Here is a 22,334-nt window from a genome sequence, read left to right as displayed (position 1 = left end):
CTGATTTACCGAGTGCATTGTTGTGCTTTTTTTGTGTAAAATAAATGTTTTAGTCAATATTTGAGTACTGTGGATTTGTTAAAATGATGCGTTTATTCTGGGGGAAAAAAATCCATATTGAGCCAATATGGCATGCAATATGGCACGGATGGAATGTTATGCGTCTGAAATTTATTCAAGCTGGCTATAGTGACTCAAGTCACAGGCAATTGTCACACAGTTGAACTAAAGTCATTCTTAAAATGCCCTTCAGACACTCATAATCCACCAATGTGCATGTGGACCTCTACAAGCATAACCTACATCATCTCCGCCCGGATTTATCGAGATAATTCTCTTGGAATGATGAGCTCATTATTTCAGAATTATGAGATCTGTTATGAGATATTTTCTCAGAATGTGATAGCCTATCATCACTGGTGAATATTCTTCATTAATTGTAGCCTATAATAATTACCCTACTATAATTATTACAATATAAATAGAATTATTATTATTCATTAATATTGTAATTGTTGTACCTGCAATTGTTGTACCTGTACAACTGTCTAAAAAATGATTTCCCCGGCCACAACTCTTAAAATGCCATGGCATTTTTTTATTTTATTTTTTTCGATTTTCTGTAGTTGACATTGCAATGTTTAATTTGCTGTAAACTAGCCAAATGTATTATCACTTGTGACAATACAAATTATTGTGTGTTAAATGGGAAAAGGCTGTCCAGGAGCAACCAAAGTCTGCAGAAAACAGACTATAATCATGGCGTCTTGTCGGCTTCAAACGAGAACATTTGAACACCGGTGTCTGCCCAGTATCCCAATGTGACGTGAACGCAGCAGCAAATCGGCACAGTTTTTTTTTTTTTTTTTTTACAAACTACAGGCTCCGCCTGTTGGTCAGTGCCCCCGTCCTGCTGTCAGGAGCTCATCAGCTCCAGATCCCTGCTGGGTTACCATGGACTTGCTCACTCTCATACTGGCCCTCATTGTTGTGGTTATTTCTACACATCTTTTGTTTGGTGGAAATCACCCCAACTCTCCACCTTGCATAAGAGGATGGATACCTTGGTTTGGTGCTGCCTTCCAGTTTGGAAAAGCTCCCTTGACATTTATTTCTCAAGCTAGAGATAAGGTAAGTGATTTTACCATTGGACATTGCCCAATATAGCTACAGTCATCATCTTTGCGTTCGTTCATTAGGTATGGCAAGGTGTTTAACCCAACTGAGTCCAATTTGCACATATTCTGATCTTGTGAAAGATCAAGCACAAATCGTCAGAATCTAAAAAGGGACATAAATTCTCTGTAAGCTCTAATGTGCCCCCTAAGACATACAGACATGTATTGACACCCATGGGTGGCTTGTTTCTAGGTTGGCCCTATGAGATGAGATGCTGTTTTTGAGCCACATAGCTGCAGGGAACTGGATTACAGATTTTCGTCAAACTTTTTATGTCATTCTCAGTGTTAGTTGTTGGTTTTTATTTTTCAATAAAAAAAAAAAAAAATGTTTTGGCTGAAGTTCTAATGTGTTATTACCTAGCAAAGTGTCACTGTTAATAAAAATGCACATGTAAAATAATTCTCAGTAGTTGGAAATGTTCATTCATTGTTTATATACTCTACATATATGGATAATTTGTGTCCCTAGTATTCATTTCTAGGTAGGTTTCTTGTAACCATTATTATTAGCCTATTATTATTACTTACTGACTTACTTCGCTCAGTTTTGGAGGCAGTTTCACAGTTTCACTTTATTTTTTTCCCCCTTTTCCCATATACTCAAGTTTTTACTTTTTATTGTAAATTTCAGATGACTAAAATATTTTTTCATGTCTTGCTTTTAGTTACCTATGGTAAACAATAAACGTATTGGCCTACATGCTATATAAATATCCTCTCTCTCTCTCCTACAACTACATGCCATGGTGTGATCAGGAGTCAAGTTCACCTCATCAATTAGTAATGAACTCTGTGGCCTCAGATTCGCAGCATTGAAGACCTTGTCTGTCTGTCTGTCTGTCTGTGTGTCTGTCTATTAAACACACTACCCTCCATGCACATGGTCATGTATTATCAGCTGTCTAATACTTTATCATCTGTCTGCAGATTGGAGTTTGACTTCTACAAACATTCTCGGAGGCAGAGCTTCACTGGAGGTAGAAATAATGTCATTGGTTGAGTTAAACGTCAGTGGGCGGAGCCATAGAACCACAGTTTTTCTGTCTGAGTAACATTAGACTGAAGTCCACTGAAAAAAAACAAGGGGTAGAGGAGGTAGCTGATACTATGAAGCCAAACTGCTACAAACTGAAAAAAAAAAAATCATCTAGCCATACTAAGTTGTCTAGGTCAGTAGTTCTCAATGTGGGGTCCGGGGACCACCAGGGGTCCCTGAGGGGGTCCCCAGCAAATTGATGAATTGTTCAACTTTTACAAGAAGTTAACACAATTAGAGAATGTAGAATGACTATTTTGGTCATAGTTTCACTATTATCTCTCTACCTACAATACAGATAGTCATGGAATTCTGGACAAAATCATATCTAACAATAAAAAATATTCCAAGAGAGTCCGAGAGACAAAATCTCATGAAATGGGGGTCTGTGGCCCTAATGTGTAGGCCTACTAAATTAGGGGTCTTTGATATGAAAAAGATTGAGAATCACAGTTAGCCTAGCTGATCTTCCAATTTCAAACTGCCATACTAGCCTACAGCTATCTAGGTAAGCTAGTTAGCTGGCCTGCTGACCTTCCAAGATCACATATGCCACGGTCATGAATGAATGATAAACAAAGTCATTGCCATTTATATTGACCAGTGTTCCTTCTTCGCTATTGAAGCTAGCTAGTTAACTAGCTTACTTGCGCTCCAAAACTGTGGATATTTTGCTCAGTCCACTGAGGTTTAACTCAACCTATGAGATTATTTCTGTCTTCAGAGCAGCTCTGCCTGCGAGAAATGTCTATTCTGTCCGCCACATAGTAATGGGGCTCGACTCCCAAATTTCTCGATTCCAACTTGGATTCTAATTGTGGGACTCGCTCTAAGTGACTCCTCAACTCCTACATATTAAACCATAGGAAGCTACATTTGAGACTATTGTGTATGAAAGGCTAAACCATAACTCATTCATGAATAGCCTAAAGCTAATTTTTACCTACCTACCTTTCACCTACCTAAGATTTACCATTGCCAGGCTTCACTTATTTTATCAGAGTTGATTTCCTCGGCTGAAGGCGTCACGTACCTTTCACTGAATGTTCTGTTTATTTCTACTCTATTAATCTTTAGCATTGTGTTTCTGTCTTTAAATGTTAGTGTGTGTGTGTTTTCATATGTATGCATTGATTACATAACACTAGCTGCTTGCAGGTGCTACAAAATGAGAAACGGCATGTGGAAGTCCATGTGGAAGGACATGCTTTATGGCTGTAGAGCATTCCACCTCTGTGGTTTACTGCCTATATATCAGTCTGTATCAACTAACCCTTTTGTCATAACCCCAGAGGATAACCCAGTACAGTTGATACCAAGCCTGCTTGTTCCTGTTCAGCACATTGCTAAACAAAAAAGCTGATGTTGCCAGAAAATAGCACATTCAGTCGATGAAAAGCAGGCAACAGGGCAGATTATGTCTCAGTAAACCTCATTCCTGCCATTGAGTCTCTAGACAGACAAGTGTTGTTGTCGACTTGTCTCCAGTGTGGCCCAGATGAACTGGACTGTGTGATTCAGAGCCACAGGAGATCTGAGCCTGGAATAGCCACACTGCATGGCTACACACACAGTCAGAGACATGTGCATGAAAGTGCATGAGAAAGTTTATTGATTTGTTTATTTATCTCTTCATGAATTCATTTTATTATATATATATTTTCTCCCATTACGTCCTTATTTATTTTTGGCTTATTGTTTTTGGTTCATTTCTGCTGATCGTGAGTACAGTGGAGGCAGAAAAAGCTAAAAGGAAAAATGATTGAACCAGTCAAATAAATCATATCTGGAACACTGGACAAAACAAACAAGAACCAGAAGTTGTTCAAATCGTTATCTGGCCCTAAATAGAGAATACAAATTGGCAGACTATCTCTTCTCTGTCAGAGATAAAAAGCAGAGACTCATTCTTACCAAGTACAGGCTCAGTGACCACCAATTGCCAGTAGAGAACAGAAGGCACAAAAAAGATGGCTACCCACTGAGGAGTGCATATGTAGTCACAACATGACAGGAGGTAGAGACAGAGATGCACTTACTCCTCAAATGTGAAATATATGCAGTATTAAGACAGTCATGTCATTTTATGATAGAATTATAACAGAAATACCTGAATACACTAACCCAGCTCCACCACTGAAGAGATACTGATACACACACACACACACACACGCACATCAACACATACTGGAATATTGTTCATGCCAATAAAAAAAATGGAGAGGGAGAGAGAGAGAGCTGGTCAGTGTCCCAGTGGTGAAGTCACATTGAGGGCTAGCCAGTCAGACAAAAATGAATAAGTGCTCATATTCATTTAAATATATCCAGTTTCCAATTTCATTATAAAATTAGATGAAACCTTAACGACCCCCGTGGTGAAATTGGCACATTGCAATAGGATACTGCAAAAAAGAATAGAAATAAGAATAGAGCAAATATAGTGATATAAACATATACAGCCAATAAATTCAAAACTAGAACATATTAAATAGAAATGTATGAATGTGTAAATAATATGTGAATTTACCGCATACAGGATATGCAAAATGTGCAAAATATTTACATTAAAAGTCTACAGAAGGCCATCCATATGTACATTAAGTGTCAGACACGTAAGTGTCATGACAGCACAGTTATGCCACAATTACTGGTGACACATTATACAATCATCTGTTATATTTTTATCACACACAATCTTTTTGTTTATTTGTCATGATTAAATGGCAGATATGTTTGTGTATTTCAGTGATGTTCCCTGTGTTGCAGTATGGTCCAGTGTTCACGGTGGTGGCGGCAGGGAAGCGTCTAACCTTCGTCAATCTGCATGAAGACTTTAGAACATTTTTTCTGTCCAAAGATGTGGACTTTGAACAGGCTGTCCAGGAGCCCGTCCACAACACAGGTCAGAGCTGGAGAGCAACCTTGATGTTTTAGTCGGGTCAGGGTTCCCACCTTGGCCCTGATGTAAAATTCCATGACTTTTCCATGACTTTCCATAACTATGTTGGAGCACTTTCATGACCTAATCCACCACCATCTAATGCAATGAATTTGTGAAACAAGTGCATTCTGGTATATTCCTGTGGGCTCACCAGTGCCAAGGCGAAGGGTAGGGTTTGGGTGCAATGCCTGTTCAGCAAAGTGCAGAGGTGGAGTAAAGTTAGGCGTTTAGCTAGTGCACAATCAGATGTGTCTACAACTAAACAGTGATGACTACTAGCTGACCAGATACTATGGTTAGCTTGGTAACAAGCTGACATTATCTAAACACAAAAACAATCAGATGGATCAGTGGGGAAATTATCACAAAGCTCTCATAACTTCACCATGTTTATTCAGTTCTGTTGAGAAAGCAAAGTTGTACATTTCGAAACACGATCAGCTATTGTCCAAGAGCTGTTAACCGCCAACATGGTTGCCAGGGGGTCCATTACTTCACTTGAAAGCCCTCTATTATATTGAACATGGAGTTTTTTACTTTTGATACTTTAAACATTTAATATCAAAAACTTGCGGGTGCTGTCTTTTATAAGTCTATCTCAGTAGAGTGTTTTACCTTAAATACTTTTTGTCTATCTTCCACAATTGTGTTTCCTGTGTGTGTGTGTGTGTGTGCGTGTGTGTGTGTGTGTGTGTGTGTCTGGACCACTTGTGTTCAATGAGAATATGGGTGATTTTAAAAAGAAAAGTAATTGTGCACACAATGCTCCAATAAACCACCTTTATACATTATTTACATAGACACTATGAGCTCACTCAGGTTTATAAATCATTAATAGAGCATCAGTTTACATACGAAGTACACTCTGTATTGTAAGCTCACTAGGACTGAGTACCTGTGCACTTAAAGAGATAACTATACTATTTGTAGTGAATTTACTTTGACAGAGGCAGTACTTCCATATTATATTAACTTGATAATAATAGCAACTTCATTTATAATCAAGCTTGTTCTCTGTATGAGGTCCCTTATGTATCATATGCCAGCAAGTTGGCGACTAAGAGTGCTTCTGACTATTCCTTGTGTGTGTGCAGCATCCATCAGTAAGGACAGCTTCTACAGGTTCCACCCAGCATGTAACACCCTGATCAAAGGCAGGCTGACCCCAGGAAATGTGGCCAAGCTAGTCAACCACCTCTCTGAAGAATTCAACTACCATCTGGAACTGCTGGGGCCACAAGGCGAGGGAGGACTCAGTGAATTGGTTAGGTAAGACACACACCCAAATTCATCCATGCCAACACACACACACACAATGCCATGAATTAGACAGAACACACCCAAGCACAGTACTAACAAACTGGATCTGCTAAACTGGAGTAACGAGACTGCTTATGTCATATGTCAAAATCTAGTGTATTTGCATAATATGTATGATAAACCTCCATGGCATCAATCCATCACCATTTCCCAGTGTACTAATTGTATAATGGTGTCATTGTTATCACTGTAACTTCAACTTGCATAACACTTGGAATATCTTACAGCTCAGGTTGTCATCTCCTCTCCATTTTTCTTTTTGTTATCTTTTATGTACCTTTCTGTACTTTGCTTGCTTTCCCTTTTCTCTCCCTTATCATTTTTCACTTTCCTTTTCCCTTCACCACATTTCCGTTGTCTTCCTCCTCTCCTCTCCTCTCCTCTCCTCTCCTCTCCTCTCCTCTCCTCTCTCAGAGGAGTGATGTACCCAGCAGTGATGAGTAACCTCTTGGGAAAGAACAACTCTCCAGGAAGTCCCTTCACCATGGAGCAGTTTAAGGAAAACTTTGCCATCTATGATGAGGGATTTGAGTATGGATCCCAGCTACCCGATATATTCCTCAGGTGTGCAGGCTCCTCCAAACCACAACCTCATGAGTGTATTTTTAATTTTTTATTTGTAAATCTTATATTCAGACTTTAATTTTAAATACCATCTAAGTGACAGTAGACATTTGCAAAACAGCTGGCTCAAGGTGAGGGGCAGAGTTAGACTTGCTAACTGTTTTCAGGCATATTGGAGATCCAACTCAGGCTTTCAGGTGATGTAATGCCAACTCAACAATGGCCGAGAACAGCTGATTGCATTTCTAAACTTGTGACTTAAGCTGTCTTAACAGTATGGAATAGACATGGATAATTTCTGTGCTGAGTTTGACTGGAAACTGACCATTTTGCCACTGATACATATGGTCAATTTTGTGTTTAGATAATGTCAGCTTGTTAGCTAGCTAATCGTAGCATCTGGTCATCATCACTGTCTTGTAAACACATCTTATTTGCACATTAGCTATGTAGTAGAAGCTAGTGTTGGTAGTGGCTAGTAGTCGCAGGTTAACATTAGTATTAGTTGGTTTTCTAAATTATCCTGCTGGCTAGTTAGCTAGCTAACAAAGCCAAAAACCAATTGCTTGTTCAGGTTAACTGAGCTACAACTTGGAATGTTTTGGAGTAGAGACAGGGCTAAAGAGCTTACTACTGTGTCACAGTAACCTCAATTTGGAAACAGTTAAGACTATTCACATTTACTTAGTACGTTACTGAATGGATCTACAGCCACACCACAGTAATCTTTTTCAGGCTCTTTTTTCTAGTCTGGTTGTTATATATTTAGTCATTATATGTGCACAGGTAATGGACCTCCAAGATGACACCAGCCGGATTGCGAAATTTGTGACACAACTGCAAAGCCTCTATAGAGTTAGGGCAGGCAGAAGAAGAAAAAATATCTTTGTGTTTGCCTGTTCTTCGCTTGTTTTCATGGTTGTACTGTCAAGTATGATTCTGTTGTTTTGTTCTTATTCAGGGAGTGGGCCAGTTCTAAGCGCTGGTTGCTGTCCTTGTTGAGGGATATGGTAAACAGAGGAGAGGAGGATAGCTCTACTGAGAACGGCAACAGAGTAAGGCCTGGCTTCAGACCCCAACCATTAAAACCTTCTCTCTCTTTTTCTATTTGTCTCTCAGATAGGGCAGATACAGACTTCCTGTCCACTGATTGATGCTGGGTCAGTGTAAATTTCATAGTACGATTATCTTGGCCAAAATTATCTCGATATATGATATTATCCCAATTATTATTAATGAGATTAAAACATTACTGTATATTCTTCAATTACTTAAAAACGAATTTATCATAACCATCATTTTTTTGTTTAAACACATTTTAATGTAAGATATATGTAAAATATTAGACTTTTTTCTTAAAAAACAAAATGATAAAATGCTGGTTTAGCTTATAAAAACTGTAAGGACAGTTTTAAACAACACATAAAAATCCACATAACAGCATCTTAAATAAATGAAGTCAAATGATTCTCAAAAAAAGTACTTCTCTTACACCTGTATAGATCACCATGCATTTCGCTGTCATGATGTACGGTATGATTCTCTGTAATTGGTCAATGCCCAAATATAGTATGTTTTTTGTATCAAAAAATGTCATGTCAGGGCTGCAAATCTATTTAAGATTGGAAGATAATACTCCCACTCCTTTCTGTGGCGATTCTAACCTTTTATTTGGATTGAAGAGGCCCTGAAGTTAGAATTCAGAAAGGTACATTGAGCTAGAGGGTGAGGTCAGATACACCTAACTTTTCCTCAGATAGTTCATGTTTTTCCTGTTGTTTCAAACAATACTATACGTTTTGTCATTGTATGAACACACAGGCTTCACATAAATCAAACTCTGTGTCAGAGCTGATAAGCAAGGAAAATGATTCAAGCAATATTTTGGAAATATGATAACCTAGTTATAATATGCTCATAATTTGTCTCTGTCTGCAGACGTTACTGCAGCACCTGATCACCACAATAACAGATAAGTTTCTGCCCAACTACGGATTACTGATGTTATGGGCCTCGCTAGCCAACGCCATCCCTGTGAGTGAATACGTTTAGGCATTTTTAAGTGTATTTATTCTTACATATACCTTAACTTTATGAACCATTTGAATCTTAGTTCTGAAGTTTAGTTAATTTTCATAACAGAATTTGCAAATATAAAGAGATCCCAGCTACTTTACCCATATACAGTATATATTTGTTATCTACATTTGTTTTACCCTTATACTTATGTAACATCCCCAATTGTAAAATGTCTTTTCTCCAGCTAAAACAGAATTAAGTTGACTGACTGATTTATTTTTTTTATTTTTTTCAGATCACATTCTGGGCTATAGCCTTCATTTTGGACACTCCCCAGACCTATCAGAAAGCAATGGAGGAAATCACAGTGGCACTCAAAGGCCAAGGTAGGGTAAACCCCTGCATCAACTCCAGTATTACCTTTACATTACTTTTTGGTCTTTTACTGAGGCTCACACCAGAGCAGTTTAAAGGATCATTTTGATTGATTGTGTTTTTACTTCACTATAGAGTTTGACATAGCTTCAGTTTGCAGAGAGTGCTGCTGTCCAGTACACACATACGGGGACAACAGTTGAACCCAACAAGCGATTAAAACATCCTTTCAATACAATAACACTCACACTGCGATGGGAATGCCACGCCATTGAATTTGACAGATGTTTGTGTGACATAACAAAGCTTTGTATGTGGTAATCACATGGTAGACTGAGGCATGTGTCTGAGCTCATGCTTCAACACGTTATGCTTTGGAAGATGGAGACAGTATCGTGAGTACTGCTTCAAGCGTAACATTTGTAGTGCTGCTATCTAAACAGGAATGCTATGTGGTCCATCCATGGTAAATCAGAGCACAATGGGATTCTCAGTCAGGTCAATACTATAAAACACCAGCAGATGTCAGTACATGACTGCAAAATACTACAAACTTGGCAAATAATTGTATCTTCTGTCTAGATTATCAACCTTAGTTGAGAATATTTTTAGACAAGGTATCTTACTACACTGGCAAATAATTTTGCTGGTTCACAAAATTTTACATATTTTCAGGAGTACCTTGTTTCAAGATGTTTGCTTGAAACAAGGTAAAGTGCCTTGAAAGTTTCTTGTTTTAAAATGTAATTCCTTGTATGATTATTTCATAAAATAAGTCAGTACTGACATGAATCCAGTAAATATATTGAAATTAGCAAAATAATCTGCCAATGTGGCAATTGACTAAAACGTCTGCATACAAGATAACATTTCATACCAAGCTTGTCATGTTTTGCAATGTAGACAGCAAGTTTTTTAAGCTTCCACTGGTCTTATTTGTAAACAGGGAGGATCCATGTTTAGATCCATCAGCTCTAGTGTTGTCTAGTGTTGATGAAACATGGGGGCATGATGCATCTCACCACTGTGCTTCCAGCATTTTACACTAAGGTCAAAACAAGGTAACATATTTGTTACTGATTGGCCCGAGTGGGACTGCATCATTGGTGGAGGACAACATGTTTACTGATGCCTTGTTCATTAATGTGTGTGTGTGTGTGTGTGTATGTGTGTGTGTGTGTGTGTGTGTGTATGTGTGTGTGTGTGTCAGATCCATGCAGCACACGGGTCACTCTTGAGGACCTACAGCAGATGCCTTATGTCAAATGGTGCATCCTGGAGGCCATCCGCCTCCGAGCCCCAGGAGCCATCACACGCAGGGTGGTCCGACCACTCAAGATACAGGTGTGTGTGTGTGTGTGTGTGTGTGTGTCTCTTTATGGTATCCTAAAACCCATCACTGACACATCCCTCTGCAGCAACCATTTCACCTGCTGTGACTGGTTGTAGTTATACTGCTGGATCCGACTGTATCACTGATCTGGCTGCTACAGCGGTCAGAGAGGTTTTACCAATTCATCTAAGTCTGTACAAATACATTTTATGCTGGAATAGGTTATGGTCACTCAAGATATTTTGCCCAACTTAAATTCTGCTGTCGGTATGGTCAATGGTGGGAAATCTTCTCCACACAGGAATGACAAATCCAAACTTAACAGTGAAATCCAGAAGTGTCTCCTAAACAGCAGTGAGTGAGCGCTCCGTCCAGAGAGATCTTTTGCCTCTCTGCTCCCTTTGGTATCCCTTGGTATAAGCATCACAGACAGCCCGGGTTGGTCCAAACAGGACATACAGGTCTATCAGGTATATTAATCATGTATCAGACCTTAGCTGTACACATCAGAGGTATGGGTATGCTTGTATATAATAGCCTGCATATCTGGCAGGCTTGGACAAAAAGGGTCAAACTATTTGCAAAATTCTGCTCAGCTTCTGCTATTCATTTTTGGTAAGAAAATAACAGGTAATTGTAATAAATTAACAGGTGATTATAATCAAATGACAGCCAAGACATGATAAAAGTAGGCCACAGAAGGAAGCTGTTACAATTCCTTATTTAATATTCTTGTGAAGTATGGAATGGGGGAGTTCATGTATCGATTTGTGCGTGTCCTTGGAAGGTGGAGTTTATGGTGATTTCTGGTTTGTGAGGGATAGCTTTGTAATGTTACAAGACTATCATTAAATTAATAAAATGTGATAACTTACCAACAGTAGCCTAATATAGAGCGATTAAAACCAATCGGTCCAAAAATCCATGAGTAGCTCGATGTAGCGATGGAGATAGCGCAAGACGCCAGTTTTCCACTGCTTGGTCCTTGCTGCAAAACCTCTCACCTCTGCGACTTGCCGTACGTCGGTTTATATGAAAGGTAGCCCAACGGTACCAAGGAGGTTTTATATTATCAAAAGGTACACATAACAGTGGCCGCCGCTCCGACCACCCAGGAGCGTTGATTTGAATGGGAAAGACCGTTCTATCCATTCAATTTCTGTGGGGCTGTCTATGGAACCTGTTTTAAATTCTCATGTTACAGAGACCTGACCTGATTGGCTGGTTTGGCTCAGAGAAGGTGGGCCAATTTGTTTATATGTAGGATTCAAACCCAAGCAGCAAGGACCATGGGGAGAGATGGTCTTTGAGAGCCCTGTAATATGTTTCAGTTTAAGTCATGGTTTATTTTTGATAAGTGTAAATAAATCACTAATTTTTCCTGAGAAGCTCTTGTCTTGGCCTGAACCAATCTGTCTCCACCACTCTACCCCACGTCCTACCTTGCAACAGTGTGTGTGTGTGTGTGTGTGTGTGTGTGTGTGTGCGCTTGTGTATATTTCAGAACTATATCATCCCTCCAGGAGATCTATTGATGGTGTCTCCTTACTGGGCCCATAGGAACCCCCAGTACTTCCCAGAACCAGAGGAGTTCAAACCAGTATGTACTGCTCTTTCTACTGCTATGTCTCTCAATACAATAAAAATAAACAATAAATAAATAATCAGAACAATAAAAACACAGCTTCCGCTCAAGTGTTGTACCCTCCCGCGCCCGTGACGCCCGCCCCAAAAGACTTGGCTTGCATTTGCAGTCCTCGGTGAGCTACGCAGCTGATAGCTAACTGATAACTAACTACTGAAGGCGTGCGAAAATGGCAGGTACAGTGGCTCTAATAGCGGGCAACAGTTGCGAGGACAAAGGTAGGTGTGAGGACGGCTGCTTTGTTCACCTGGGAGCTAGCTAGCATTAGCATATCTGGGTGCTTTAGCCTTCTAGCTAACCAATAGTCACCAATAATAAGTGGCTTGTATATGCCATTACTGGAATATGTTCGCTAGCCTCAATAGAAACATTTTCTACATATTTTCTGATTGTCTCATTATTTCGTTATTGTGCTCAAGGTTAGCCTTTGTTACAGCTAACGCCTCTGTGCAGCTTGTGGAAAAAACAATTCTCCAATTTCCAATTTGTTTCTGCTTGCTTATCAGCAAAAAATATACATTGGAAAATATAACTTGAGACTTTTTTTTACTAACTGGTGGGGTGTTCTGGTAAATTCGGCATGTATAATCTGCCAAACAGCTTGCATTTTAATAAAATCTCAACTTTTATATTCGGTTCATGTCTGCTGGGAAAAACTGCTAAAAACAAGAATAAGAGTCTAACAGCCCCGTGACATTGAATTTTGTGGAAGTGTATTTCATTCTGTCAATGTTGAAGGAGACTTAAAGGTTTAATAGCTGAAAGGGAAAACGTAAACTTAAATAGACCTAAAGAAAGAAAGTGAATTCTGCTACATCACCACACTGCCATCTTGGTAGGAAAAATAACTGGTGATTATAATAAATTAACAGGTGATTATAATCAAATGACAGCCAATGAACTGTATATATTGCACCATATTAGTAGGAAATGCATGGGATTACTATGAATAATGCTAATTTACCTGAAATAGGTCAATCATTGAAATCCATTAAGTGTTAACTCAATTAACTCAATTTAAACCAAACTGTTAAACTAAGGAAATCCCGGGATTAAACTGGAACCTAAACTTAATGTTAAATAGAAAGAAATCTTGGAAAGAAACAACTTACCTGTTGAGTTCAATTACTTACCTGTGAGCGAGGACTGATCCAGCTGTGTATATGTTTAAATGTTTCATTTCTATGTCAACATTTTTCTTACTTCATTAAAGAAGTTTATAACATAAATCCATGGTCTTTCTGTTCACTTTTCCTTTAGTGGCATGCTATCCATTTTCAATTGTCCCAAAGACAAAAAAGTAGCGGTAACACTTTACTTGAAGTACATTGTAATGTATTACCTGCAGATTAGAAGCCGTTTTGGAGCATACCGTACAGATAAACTTTTCTTGTAATGTAATCTTCAGACAAACATCACAAAATTACATTTAACTTAATATATCATTAACTATAGATGACCCATAAAATATTCAACCCCCTACTATTTTTGCACATTGCTTATTACATAATGCTCTGATTAAAATAATTATCATGCACAATGTGCTTGTAAAATGCTTGTGATGCCTTAAAATGCCTTATGAGCTACCAAAGTAGTTGTAGTACCTTTCCTAGTTTCATTTGTATACAACTTGTTTTTCTAAAGCATCCCTGCCCTCTCTGTCTTCCTACAGGAACGATGGGAGAAAGCAGACTTGGTCAAGAATGTCTTCCTGGAGGGTTTTGTGGCATTTGGAGGAGGCAAGAACCAATGCCCAGGAAGGTGAGAACAACACAACACATATAAACATTTAGGGAATCTTGCATTTTACTAACCAATGACATATATTTGTGGGGCAATTTCAGCCTAGGTTTCTCTCTATATGTGTCAACCACTAAGTGGCAATGTGAGCTTTGGCTAGAATTATTAACATTACTCCAGGTCAGCTCAGCCTGGAACAAGGCTTCACCTCCAGTTATTCTGTCCACTGTGTTATACAATAACACCACTACTGGATCCAGCTGGCTAGCGAAAATGTGCAATTTAAACATATCGGATATAGGGTCAACATATTCATTATATTTTGAACGCAGAAATTTCTAGCTGAGCTAAGGATGAGGCAAGTGGAGAGGGATAGGGATTTGTGTTGTCACGATAAGCAAAATTTCAATACTAGTTCAAAACTGTATTACAAAAGATTGAATTCAAAACTTAATTTTGTAAATGTTTGATACTTAAACCAAATGTGTTCTGCAAGGTGAAATTCCATTTCAAATGCTACTCCAAGAGGGCATATACAGTACGTGTGGACGGAATAGTTAAAAGAATAAGAGGGAGGATTGTAATGGTTAAAAGTAGTAGTAAGTAGTAAACAGAAGAGGGACTGGAACTGACAGAGGGTCTGTGGATTGCAGCAGTCCAACAGCTAAAAACATTCAACAGCCTCAAACACTCCACCATGTCTTGAACTGGATCCCAATTCACCCAAACTGATTGGCAAAGTAGTCATAGGAGTCAAATATGGAACTATTTCACTTATTTAACTTACAAAGACACCCAACCGACATCAAAAAGTTGCTACAGTGCTCAATGTGGAAGCACAACTTAAAGTAAAGTGCAGTGGTTGTTCTGTAACATTGCGTGATGTTTTTTCTTGTTTGCTGTAGTATCGTAGTAGTATCACATTTTTAGATATTAAACTAAGTATTATTGATGTCAAAATTGTAGTATTGTGACAACACTACTGGAGATAGGGATGAGTGAAAGCTAGAGATGGAGATGGAGATTGAGATGAATCTCTCCAAATTATAATAGTTTCACAGATAGTTTTGTAAAGGTAGACATTGAATGAAGTTAGTGAAATATGTCAACATTCAAACACACAACCAATATCCATTTCCACTGAGCAGCTACACCGGAGAAGTTTGAGGTTCAGTGACTTGCTTAAAGGATAAGGCTGGTGTTTTTTAATGCATTTCTTAGGATCTCAACAAATCCTATGAAAATAACAAAATCAGCAATTTGTTTGCTAACAAGTCTCGTCCATGCAGCCGATGCCCAATAAAGCCATGTCTCAGTAGCCATAGAACTCCATTGTACTAAAAAAATTATTAAAAACACGTCAAAGAGCCATGCCGTTGCTCTGGGCAGCATATTTCATCATTGCGATGCACCAGCCTACTTTTTCCTCAAACAACTTAATAAGCCGGCTGTAGACACGTTTTCGATCAGGAAAGTAGTTCCGTAGCACCGAAAATAGTCCCCGTCGTAATGCAGAATTTGTTCCCATTTGAATTTGATTTGGTAATAACTACAATAGCCTGACTTTTCATGGTAACAGTTAGCGATTTTTAAAATTGAAACTATGTCTTTGTGAGTTGTATTTCAAGGTTTTTAGCTTACAATTGGAGCCAATGACTTCCGGTTTGAAGGCTAAAAAGGGTACGTGGGAAGTCGGAAAGTAATGGGAGTAGAGCAAACGCATTGTTGATTTTGTTATTTTCGTAGGATTTGTTGACGATAAGAAATGTATTTAAAAACACTAGCCGTATCCTTTAAGGGCATCTCAACAGTAGCTGTTGAAGGCGGGGAGCGCATTATTCACTCTTTTCCCAGCTGGTCCAGGTTTCGGGATTCAAACCAGTAATCCTTTAATGGCAAGCCTGCTTCTCTAACCTCTAGGCTACACCCTCCATCCACCCCCCATGTGTGTTTCCTTTGTAGGTGGACAGATGGACTAGGTCTCCATACTAGTCTGTGTGGGGAGCAAAGCAAAGTGTTGAATGGACACCAAAGTTCTTTGATGGTTTAAAACCCTGTTGGGATGGCAGCTCTGAAGAGTGAGCTCATGTGTTTGACTGTGCTTGTCATTAACAGGTGGTACGCAATAGTGGAGCTTCACATGTTTGTAGCCATGATCTTCTACAAGTACAACTTCACCCTCCGGAAGCCGCTGCCCAAACCTGTAAGTTGAATAACAGATCTGATACCATTCTTGAATTCTGTCCTCGGAGGCTTACCTCCAAGTAACTCTTATGTTGGGGATGAATTAAGTATTTATCATAACATACACATGAGGGATTTAAGTATGAAAAAGATTTAATCAGTGAAAAAGTAGCGGTCTTCAACAGGCAAGAGCAGCCGCTGAAGAGTGAGCTAGTCTCAACAATGTGAAGAATGAAAATACAATTAAGAGAAATAGAAGGAGCAAAAGTGCATATTAGTCTTAGGCTAGGGTATGCATTATCTCAAGGACATGTACTTTGTAACATGAGTTATTAAAAGTGTCATACATTGCATAAATTAGCTGTCTTAGTGTTATCTTGTTCCAGCTGAGGCTAGCACTAATAGTACTGTGCAAGTGCCAACAAGATACTATATACAGTGTTTCCATGAACTCAGCAGTCGTAATCATCAGTTATGTGACTTTAAGTACTTGCCTTTGCATGATCCTGTACAGAGGTATCATAGTAACTTAGTGTTATCTTTAAAGAATCCCCCCTTTTATACTAGTTTGTACAGACTATAACACTTTCACATGTGCAGAGTACCATACCATTGACCCCTGGATATTAGACATGTGGTGATAAAGCAGTGTCTTAATATAGCAACACATACAACAGGAGGAAATCCACATCAAGGGAATAGTAGGCCTAAACCACATTACAAAGAACAATGGGCCTCATTCACAAAACGTGCGTACGATCAGATTTGATCTTAAAGTGTACTTACGAACGTTTTCACGAACATTTCGGCATTCATCATTTTTTTTCTTACCTGAATTTGTTCTTTGGTACGATCAAAATCTACGTGTGTTTGGAAACATGCGTGGGGGCATTACGCATGAAGTGGTTTCTACTTAGAATGCCTTATTCTTTAAGCGAAATCTATTAAAGCAGTTCCAGACCTCATATTAACAACAAAATGTGTTTCCATTTGTAAGCCTGGTGATAATAACCATATTAACAAAGCTATAGGCCGATATGAACAAATTCATAGGCAATTCTATTCAATTGTAAACATAAGTGATTAAAGTGATTAATTATTATCGTATATATATAATCATACATATTATTATATTATTTATTGATCAATAAAGTTCTATCTTATCATACCACAGGAGAAACAGACTGCGCATCAAAGCACAGTCTCCAAATGCATTTCCCTATTTAAATCGCAAACAATAACACACCATAAACATTCAATTAATTTGTGACGCCAACCTAAACCTCCTACATGTGGTTTCCCCTGTCCAGCAGGGAGCCGCGACTCGTTGGTGCTGCAGAACAGTAGGGTGGTCGTGCATCTTGAGCAGGTGCTGCTGGAGACGCACGGCACATATTGGACTGAATGGAAGTTAAATTAACCAGAGTCTCAAGACCAACTAGTTTTTCTCTAGGTGATAGAGGTTCTGCCTTGACCACATTGCTAAAGCCACACCTGATAAACCTTCAGACCCCCAGCAGAGATCATATAATTATCATATGCGCACTCGCTCCGCTGCTTGGACACCGCAGGAAGAAAGCTCCTGTCAACAGCTACAGTCAAAACCAACAGTATTATTATATAGTCTAAAGTCTGAGCTTACCATCAGATGGAGATGCTGCTTGAATTAAACCAGTGTCCAACTCCGCTGATGACTGGACACCTGACAGCAGTCTCCATATTATTCCCCCGCCTGTAGCTAATAAACTGCATCTATTTGGAATTAGACTAACCCTAACCTAACTTAAGTCAAAGCGTTTCTTTTTCATTTAATTCAAGGTGTGTGTTTCTGATTATGCAGCATTGACAGCATCAGTGATTACTTGCCATGTTTTTTTTTTCTCAGTTGCTGTCACTCCACCGCTTACACTTTTAAAAAGTTCACTCCCGACAACAACACTTCTATTTCAGAGTTTGAATTTTTCTTCTTGGGTCTGTTTGCCATTCTCCACCACTCCAGTAATGCTTTCCATTTGCGCACGACCCTTCAGACAGCAGACCTTTTATGGAGTTGCCAGGGCGTCTACCTATGCTAATCAGCATCAACAGGCACGCACATCCAATTAAGGAACAAGTGGCTTTCATCATCAGATACACCTGGAATACGCAAAAATCGAGACTCTGCGCATGCTTCATGAATCCCACGTTGGTTTTGCGTAGGCATGTTTCTTAAGAACAAAAGTAAGAACAATTTAAGAAAAGTTTTGTGAATGAGGCCCATTATCTTTAGTCCATTCCATAAACCCCCATCCCCCCAGTCAAACATCTCATCATCTTTCCTTGGAAATTGCATAATGTATGTGGTTACCTTCTGTCTTCGTCTAGTACACAGGCCAGATTATCCCTAACCTTCTGCAAATAGGGAGGGTGTAATGGATGTATGCATGAGGTATCATGGTCCATTCGTCAGTGAACTTAATGAGTTGTGGTATACCACAAAAATCATGTGGATTCCTACATGTCATAGTCAGGGTTTCCGCTGATCCTGAAAAAGTGTAATATATATATTTATATATATATATTTATTTATTTTTTTCAAAATATAAGGCTTTTAATAGTATTAAAATGCTTGAAATATGACTTTTCAGAAGTCTGAAATTTGTTTTTTAGGCATACTGAGCAGGATTTTCCCCTTTGAAATAGCATAAACTCATCCAAAAATGATCCTACTCAGTCATTGCTTATGGCCCATTGGTAGTGTGTGACAGTGTGTGTGTCTGCAGAGACCCTGCCTTCTGCCTGGATTTTCTTATTTCTGAATGTTCGAGACATTTCTGGGCGTCAACCTTTTGGCAGCGGGTGTGTTCGCATGCAACCAAAACCACTGCTGATACGTTTTATATCTAAAACCCACGGTGGCTACGGTAGCGGTCCCGAACTCTAATACAGAGTAACTGGAGTTCTGGTCAGAGCTAGTGTGTGTCGTGAGCTGGCAGCTAGCTACCGTTGTTAGCGTAGCTAGTAGAAAAGATGATAGTTAAGCTAACCGGCACCTACCTGTCTATCAGAAAACAGGCCAACTCTGCGTCGCTTTTCATCCCCATCCTCTCCTTCAATACTCGCCAATGGGTGAAAACCAACCCCAGATTTATTCTAGTTTTAGAATGTACCTTGTCTGCTTGACGTTTCTCCTCGCTGTACTTTTTTTTACAGTTTTTTACCATTCTGGCAAACGCAGGGAGGAGGGTTCAACTTTCAAAGTTGTGTTTACAAGCCACAACCAGCAAAATCCTACTCAGTATGCCTTTAATCAAAGTTGTTTTATTTGCCCAAACTTAACCGTTAGCCAACCTTTAGCTGAAATACTAAATGGATTTTTGTGAAATTAAGCCAAGCGATGTGTGTTGATGCTTACTACAACATATTTCCAAATCAAATATGCCTTTTAGATTGCTGTTAGATTGACGTCAGCTTTAGCTCCCTATATGATCTGACAGTGATGTCACAGAGACAATGTGATAACAAAAGACAGATTTTTGTTAGGTACAGCATTTGCCTCACAGTTTTGACTGAATTGCAGCAGCAAGTTCGTTATTTGTCTTTCTTTCCATAGTTGTGCCTCGTTGTCCATCATGCTAATGCTGGCTCAGCCTAGCTGCCAAAATTATGACAGTTGTCTCAGGTGAATGACGTAAGACGCTGCCATTTTTAATTTCTATTCGAATACTAGTCACATGTAGGCCGCATGCCTCGGGATCCATGTGGTCCAGATTGGAATTGAAAACTGTGACTCCATGCAGCTGTTTGCTGTTCACACTGATTAAAAAACATCAGATTTGTGTCACGTCAGGGGAAAAAAATCACTTTGTAGCCAAAGTCTTGGATCACACACACCGGGAATCTACAGGAAACCAGCCCGTGGTTAAATGCCATGGAAAATTTGGTAAAGCAAATAGATGTACGCTTAGATTAATAATTATGTGGAAACACTGTGTACAACAGAGACTAAAGCAAAATCTGCATACTACAAATGAATGGTCAAAATACTTCTGTTTGAGGGTGCAATCACACCTGCAGTTTTTCTTTGGTTCAAACCATAAAGGAAAAGCTTACTTTGTTGCTGACTTCAGCTAAGCAGGATGGACTTGTCTGTGCCCTTCTCCTCTGGTGCTCATACCAGCTGAAAATGACAGTTCAGACTGCAGTTTGCCCTCACTTGTTATGCTATAAGCATGAGGAACTGCTGGCTATCAGATGTCAACATCTATGTCCTTATACCCATAAAACCTTGCATTTTGGGGTAATTTCCTGTATTAGGTTTGGACTATATTCTCACTATTAATGAACCGCACCGCAATGTGGTTAGAGGAGGACCAAGGCCCATGTCTCAGTGCAGTTATTTGGTGCCACCAGAGTTCAAATGGCATTGTTCTCAAACAAATCGAACTAAATGCTCCAGAGTTTGAATAAACCCCTCCAACCTTGCTTGGTGTGAATGCACTCAGAGTTGTCTGCTCTCTATCTCAGTCATTATTTCTCTCTCTTCTCAGAGTCCTCTCCACCTTGTCGGTACCCAGCAGCCAGAAGGCCCCTGCACTGTGCATTACCGTCATCGATAGAACAATCACCCTGCAACTTCGCTGTGCAGCTTTCACAGCTGTAGTTCTGCATAGAGCTGGACTTGTGCCTGGCTCAACTGAACAATGTATTTCCAACCTAAACTAAGCCTGGGGAGTAATTCGCTTTTTATGTCACAAAATCACAAATAACATGAATAGCCTGTGCCTGACCCAAACCTAAGATTAAATTCAGGAAATTCAGGCTGACCCAGACAAGTCCATGGTTTCTAGACAGATCTCACGGAGCTGGACAATGAATGTGAAAGTGTAGTTCTTTGTGGGTAAACTCACCTCAAGATCAGAGAATGACATCCTCTCAGTGCCTTTACCATGTTCGACAAGGTTTATGTGGTACTCTAAACACAATGGAGTCCGGAAATTAGCTCTCCAGTGCCCCGATGTTGTTTGATTGGGCCAACAATGGAGGGTTTGCCTCTGCATATGTCTGCTCATAGGCTAAGTTTGATGGTGTTACGTGAATCTGTTCAGAAGTTACAGTATATGTCTGTATGTATTTTGTGAGAACCCACGCCCCCCTTTAGCCAATTGATGTGAAAAGTTAATCACTGCTTCCTTGCTTCCTTAAATATCCTGCTAACAAACAGATGGAATGGGGTGAAAACATAACCCACATCCAACTCATGCAACAAAACATGTAAGATTGAATTTAAGTCCAAATCTATAATTGCAATTTGGTGCCCCTTGGTGAAAAACTGTTGCCCCAGTTGTGTGTCTGTTGATGTTTTGTTGATGTGATGTAATTTAAGCTGTAAGACATTTGCTCATGTTGGTGCTGTTCATAAATACTTAAGTAAAACAGTGTTGTAAATTATGACGGAGTATGAAAGTGGCAAAAACATAATTTTCCATGTACAAGTCTAATTCTTAACGATTCTTTGCAAATATGTCAAAAATATATATCTGCAAATCAATTCTGGATTCAGGCTTTATGGACAAATGCATTGGTCCAATGGCTTTTTAAATATGCTGTTATATACCATCATGTAATCTTAAGTATCCTGTAGGAAGCAGAGATCACTCTACCTCATGCTTAGTCATCAGTTTTCTGTCTGCAGGAGATTAAAGCTGCACTATCTCAATAAAGATATTTTTGCACCACTTGGAGTTTTCTTTTATGTGTTGCCTTTGTGTTTTTAGGTGGTCATATTTAAAGCAAATTTTATAAATCCAATCAAACTGAGAAAGATAAGATAGCAGAAAAGGAAGACAATGACAATGAAAAATGGCAATAAACAATGGCCAGTCAAAATAATAAGTAGGAATGATGATATCAGACAGATATCATTTCAAGTAAAGAAATAAAATAAATAATAGCATTGTCAGTCAAGTGTGTTTATTTGTCATATATACAGGGTAAAGGGGTAAAGTGCAATGAAA

General features: G+C 39.1%; 1 protein-coding gene across 1 annotated transcript; it reads left to right on the top strand.

The window, feature by feature from the left end:
• Positions 1-954: 954 nt before the first annotated feature.
• On the top strand, positions 955-21,934 carry cyp39a1 (cytochrome P450, family 39, subfamily A, polypeptide 1). The gene is made up of 12 exons (XM_071899462.1): positions 955-1,131; positions 4,984-5,119; positions 6,253-6,427; positions 6,893-7,042; positions 8,004-8,097; positions 8,981-9,076; positions 9,357-9,447; positions 10,647-10,780; positions 12,274-12,369; positions 14,087-14,175; positions 16,270-16,357; positions 20,868-21,934. The coding sequence occupies exons 1-12, from the start codon at positions 955-957 to the stop codon at positions 20,934-20,936; spliced, it is 1,395 nt and encodes a 464-aa protein (XP_071755563.1). The 3' UTR covers positions 20,937-21,934.
• Positions 21,935-22,334: the final 400 nt, after the last annotated feature.

This window comes from Centroberyx gerrardi, chromosome 18, assembly GCF_048128805.1.
Source record: "Centroberyx gerrardi isolate f3 chromosome 18, fCenGer3.hap1.cur.20231027, whole genome shotgun sequence".
Classification (NCBI taxonomy): Eukaryota; Metazoa; Chordata; class Actinopteri; order Beryciformes; family Berycidae; genus Centroberyx; species Centroberyx gerrardi.
Note: the sequence above shows the minus strand (reverse complement) of the source record. Positions and strands in the feature narration are given on the sequence as shown.

What these genes read in the sequence shown, in the direction of transcription:
- cyp39a1 (XM_071899462.1), top strand. Translation starts at nt 955, where the DNA reads ATGGACTTGCTCACTCTCATACTGGCCCTCATTGTTGTGGTTATTTCT. An exon ending in AAGAACCAATGCCCAGGAAG is followed by an intron (nt 14,176 to 16,269) that starts GTGAGAACAACA and finishes TGTCATTAACAG; the next exon opens with GTGGTACGCAATAGTGGAGC. An exon ending in GGAAGCCGCTGCCCAAACCT is followed by an intron (nt 16,358 to 20,867) that starts GTAAGTTGAATA and finishes CTCTCTTCTCAG; the next exon opens with AGTCCTCTCCACCTTGTCGG.